The 5,927-nt window shown below is 32.1% G+C and overlaps 1 protein-coding gene across 1 annotated transcript; it reads right to left on the bottom strand.

The window, feature by feature from the left end:
* Positions 1-706: 706 nt before the first annotated feature.
* On the bottom strand, positions 707-3,273 carry LOC107816937 (bidirectional sugar transporter SWEET16-like). The gene is made up of 6 exons (XM_016642683.2): positions 3,050-3,273; positions 2,854-2,890; positions 2,294-2,504; positions 2,001-2,162; positions 1,691-1,810; positions 707-1,278 (listed from the first exon to the last, which is right to left on the bottom strand). The coding sequence occupies exons 1-6, from the start codon at positions 3,081-3,083 to the stop codon at positions 946-948; spliced, it is 897 nt and encodes a 298-aa protein (XP_016498169.1). The 5' UTR covers positions 3,084-3,273; the 3' UTR covers positions 707-945.
* Between the last annotated feature and the right edge of the window lie 2,654 nt (positions 3,274-5,927).

Below are 5,927 nucleotides of genomic sequence, written 5' to 3'. Positions count from 1 at the left end.
GGCTACAGAAAGATAATACAAAAGTAACATTTACATACGTATTAACGATAAAAACACGAACTTGGTAACAAAATTTTGATTACCAAGTTTCCCAAAAAAAAATATAGTAGTATCATTTTAGTAGTATTTGGCCACAAATTCCAGATTATTCACACATTATCTTATAGCAGTACAAAATATGTGACAAAATATTATGAGAAGTCTTTGCTACTAGTTCCTGAAAAATAAAATTAGTTAGGGAAAATTCCAGGTGAATCACTTATCAAAGAGCGAGCAGCCACCAGGTTTAATGATTTGGTGGGATCTACAGATGTAGTAGCTGGTGAACCGCTTCTTCTTCTTCCACGAAGATTCAGACAAAACCGAGCTTGGATGGAACTGAACAAGATTTGGGGAACGAATACAAAGGTCAAAGGCTTATTATTGAGAAAGTAAAAGGGCAAAGAAAGCCGTCCGACCCTACCAAAGTACCAAAGGCTTTCGAGGCTTACACCTCCTTATTACAGGACCTTAAAAAAGGCTTTCAGTAGCGCCCTTAGAATCTAATTTGAAACGCCAGTAGTTGTAGCTGTGGCCACATCAACCCTTTCGGTCTTATCGCTCCGAATTCCAATCTATATGACCCCGAGCAGTACAAAGTAAACCTCTTTTGTAGATGCAAGTAGTAACCTAATCTTTAAGAATTTGTTCAGGGGACCCTCTGATCTATCGATGGAAAGATCTCCGCGTAAGTAGACATTATGAAAATACACTACTTTATCCTCAGACATCAAACTTTATTGTGTATAATCTTTCTTTGAAGACACCTACTACCAAGGGGAAGAAAAAAACGGAAGCTTAGATTTAGAGCTTCAACTAATAATAATTATAGATTTTAAAGTTTCTTATATGTAGGCCCAACAATACAAAAATGAAGTTTGGGCCTATATTCTAAAATTCTGAAATTTAGTGGGCTTCTTTTAGGCCTTTCTCAATATCATCTTCATTGTGTGAGCCCAAAGAAGATGAGCTAATAGAGAGAGTCTTCACTAGTTTCTCGCTATACTGACGAGATAAAGATGGCTTTGGGAGGCTTTTCCCTTTGTGAAGATTTCGATTATTTTTGTCATTCTCATGGGCTCCATCAAGATCATTCATTTGGATTCCTGTTCTCACTAAATGGGCCGAGCCTTCTTTTTCTTCCTTTTCATCTGTGGATTTTGTTGGGGTTGACTTGTAGTAGATGAAATACAGGATCAGTTGGGCCGAGCCCAATAAGAATCCTATCCCATTTGGCACCTAAAATCGAACATTGAAGAAAACAATCGAATTTTATGATAATCAATATAAAACACAAAAATTTGATAATATTTCAATAAATATTACATAGCTGAGAAAGAAATAATAATGAACCAACTCGTTAGTGGCTTAGAAGGAGGGGATATTATCACGTTTAGCCCCTGTCAGAAACTATTTATATTTACTAGCCGAAAAAGTGTATAAAATTTGTATAATTTTTATATATAGCATAAATAATGTATATATATACAAAATATACAAAAATTTATCTATTACTTGGTGTGTATTGTATTGAAATTTATTCGTTCACATCTAGTATATCTCATGATACACCAAATATTTTCCAGACCTAGATCAAAATAAGTGAGAATTCAAAGAAAGGAAAATCGAAAAGAAGAAGAAGAGAACTTACTCCAATATAATAATCCTTGACAAGGACTGCGTAAGCAGCCCATACCCCTCCATTTAGGAACTGGAAGAAGGAAAGAAAAAATGGCATGTACTCCACACTCTTCATTTTTATCACAGTTCTCTGTACGCCAAACACAGTTGAATTAAACAAAAACTACAATTTTAAATTGCAGTAAAAAAACAAATAGGAAGAAATTAAAGAAAAGAAGAGATGTTATATGCTATAACAGGTTAAAATACATTAATAGCACATAAAATTCCTTATATTGATAATAAGTTAACTGCAACAAGAGAAAGGGATAAGAAATTACCGTAGCTGATAAAGGAGATGCATACATGACTACGTTCAAACCAGCAGCTAAAAGTCCGACCAATGTGAGCCGAGTATTTCCATGCACAGCTAGTAAAGTGATTGCTATTACAGCCCCAAGGAAAGCTATATCTATTATTGCCACCAGCTTGATGGATTGAATCTGAAAAACAAAAACGACATCAAATTTACAACTTTTTATTTCCTTCAAAACAAATTAATCAGCTAGTTTTTGACGTTAAAAGGTGATAAAGACCAGAGTTTTAACATTGAAAATTTAATAGTATTCATTACCTTAAGAGTTTTGGTGGCATAGATAAGGAAGAGAGTGACATATACGATGTGTAATATGGCACCAGTCCCATTGACTGTGACCACAAGCAAACCTCCAGGCTTTAGTAAGCCATAAAATGTCCACAAACTTGTGCTCAATAGTGTTGTAATATATGGAATCCCTTTAAAATCCTCTGTTGATTTCTTCTTGATTATCCTTTTGAACGTTTTTCTGAAATATTAATAATTCAAACTTGATGATCATTGTGAATAAACAATGAAAAATACAGTAATCAAATGCCTTTTAATTATTGTAATCGTCACAGGTTTCATCTTTAATTAACATGCGTTGATTATAAGTTGGCTTCTTATAGGGTGCAAATCTTTGTTTTGAGAATTCTTAAAAAAATAATATTACGGGGTACCATATTACTTAATTCCAATAGTAGGAAGAAAAAAAAAACTACTACTCCGTACTACGTAAACGTGGGATTATTATATACAACAGATAATATAGTTATTTTATTTAATGATCAGTGTAACCAACGAAATTAGTACTACGAGGAAAATCCAAGACTTACATTGGGGCAGCAAACATAAGTATGGAGATGACATTCCCTGCAGAAACATGGGTGTAAATTAAAAATCATTTACCACTATATTTATTATTGGCAAAAACATTCATTTCTTTTTTCATATTAATTAATAAACTTAAAATTTCATTAATTGTTAAAGTTCCACCTTTTGTACTTTTAAAGATTTAATAATGAATCTTACCAATTATGCCGAGGATGAAGCTGAAGTTAGCCATAGAATAGAAATAGAAGATGGACAAAAAAGATGAAAGTACAAGGCTATATATCAAGAGTTACGTGAAGGAGAAAGAGGGAAATAAAAAGTAGTGGATGAGGATAGACTATAGAGTTGGGGACAAAAGTGAAAGAAACTGTAGTAGATAGAAAACATAAATGCTGGCGCAAAACCCAGAAGTTGCTGCTGATGATTCAAAAGGTCCCAAATATATGGTGAGTATTCACTATTCAATATTAGGACACGTTAGCCTCTGTTGTTGTCGGTAGTTCTTACTACATTCGGTGGCCGTCCAAAACTAAAATTTAAATTTTATGAATTCTGAATTCTGAATTTATTATTGAACTCAATAACTTATTTTAATTTATTGGTTAAGGCTTTATAATTATTTAATAGATTTTTCAATACAATCATAAGCAAAAGTTTCCGTCCCTGCAGTCCGACATCCATTATCTAGGTGAATTTTGAGCTTAAATTTGATGAGGTCATCACTGTAAAACTCATTGTATATGTATAATTCTGAGTTTAAAATTTAATAATTTTTCAGACACGTTTATATCAGAAATATTACTGGTTCAACCAAACCAAGAAAAACCATATTACATCTGCCTCTGCCATTAGCATCAACATTGGTCGACAGAAAAGAAAAAATCTTTCTACGTCCCCACTTTCGATTAAATTTGATCATGACTGTGGTAATTATGATGTCTCTTAGTGAGATTTGGATTGGGGACGTTGAATAGAATGAGAATGACAAGTCTGATCAGATAGTAAGCACAAATGAGGAAGAGTTTCTTAATATGAGGACGTATTACCATCTATGCATGACAGTGACTGTATCTTCAATGCATGCATGTTTTTTTTTCCTTTTCATGATCTTCAATGCATACTTGAATAGTCTAAAACAGAACTAGGCCATCGTAATTTAATTAGGTAAACACAGCTACATTAATGCCACGTGTAATGTCAGAAGTCTGTGTATATTAAGATGTGATCCTACTAAAGTTAGTGGCGCACCCACAACTTTAAGTTCTATGTATATCCTATATTGTCGCGACTAGGTTAGTAAGTACATCTGGGTGTAGAATTATGTTTGTTTTAAAACTTTAACTTTCATCCCAAATTAATATTTACTTTTAATTGTTTTAAAAGAGAATTCTTTCAAAAGAATATATTTACAGAAACACATACAAGAAAAGTTGTGAATCAACGCCAGATTAACTCCTCAAAGAAGAATGCAATTACCATGTAGATCATAGTTAAATGGCTTTCCCATGATTCAAATGGAAGCATATATGTACTAGTAAAAGTGAAACTATAGATTTTATGGTTGCGAGGAGACATAGCATGAGGAATGCTGGAGGTTATTCAATTTCATTTGTTTAGGCTCGAGACATATAGCTGCTCCTCATGACTTTCTATCTAACAACATAAATAGTGTAAATTCTTAAAGTTTTGGCGACAAATTAATGAATGAACACTCAAAAATTATTTCCGATAGTTGGAAGAAATAGAAACATAGGATTAACAAAAATTAAAGGTTTGACTAAAGATTTAGTTTAAATGAAAATGGATAATAGATCCATATATATCTGTCTATTAATCAAAATTTATCAATCTGCAATACATTTTATTATTGGATTAAAATTTTGTTCATTATTTTCTCAGATATAAGACAGAGGATTATTGTTTCGTCTAAAAACACACTAGTAAACAAGAGAAAAATTCACTCTATATATTACCATACTGCACCTATTAATTCATCAAAACCTAATCAGATTAGTAGTGTATTATGAGAGGTCAGGGAAAAATCATTAATAGATGTCAGGATGATGAGATAATTGAAAGGACTGTATACATTCCACATGGTTAATTTCTGTTCTAAGGCAATCAAACCCACAAAAGTTACAAAGTTGAAGGGATGAAAATAGGAAAAAAAGATTAGACAGGATGATTGATGAACTTCCGTCGTTTAGTACAACTTTTGATTGAAAAAAAAAAAAAGGTGAATGTTACAGCCACTAACTTGGATTCTTTCCCGTAACTGTACCTGTAGGCACCATGAGTTGCAAGTAATCTACATCTTGGCAATTCTTGATAATTATGTTTTCCCTAACTTTCAAACAAAGAATTAATGGTTGTTACTTGTTAGGGTAGGCTCATAATTTTAGGTAGGGGTGTACATAGGTCGGGTTGATTCGGATTTTGCAATTATCAAACCAAATTAATTGTGCCGGGTTATTAAATCTAAAGACCAAACCAAACCAATAAACTCAGGCTTTTCAATCTCGTTTTTTCTCGAGTTTTCGGGTTATTCAGGTTTATCAGATTTTTTTCGGGTTAACTCTTCGTAGCACAAAACATATAACTTGTGCTTAAAATATTTCGTTAATCCTAGTAAGATGCAACTATATAAGGTATTTTCCAAGAAAATAATACAAAATATGAGATGCATCATGGCATTATCCTAAAATATTCAAGAATAAAGACAGTAAAATTATGTAATATAAATATTTTTAATTAAAAATCCATAATAAAAATAAACATAATCTAAAAGTACTAAGTTATGCTAAAATAAGTAGACTAATAAGGGAGTATTAATTACATGACTAAACGCTAAAGAAAAAATAAAAATAAGTTATGCATTTTTATCTAAATTATTGCAAAACAAAAAATAGATATTCAATGCATTGTCATTCGTAGTATTGAATTGGATGTCTTTTGTTAGCATTAGTATTGATTTGATTTTATTTTGGGATTTTGTTAGCATTAATACATATTCTATTTCTCGAGGGGAAAAAAGATAGGACTACCCATAAAAATAAAAATATTTATCCTGCTCTAC

This window comes from Nicotiana tabacum, chromosome 7 (assembly GCF_000715075.1).
Source record: "Nicotiana tabacum cultivar K326 chromosome 7, ASM71507v2, whole genome shotgun sequence".
NCBI classification, from domain to species: Eukaryota; Viridiplantae; Streptophyta; class Magnoliopsida; order Solanales; family Solanaceae; genus Nicotiana; species Nicotiana tabacum.
The sequence above is the reverse complement of the archived record's forward strand: the minus strand, read 5'-3'. Positions and strand labels throughout refer to the sequence as shown.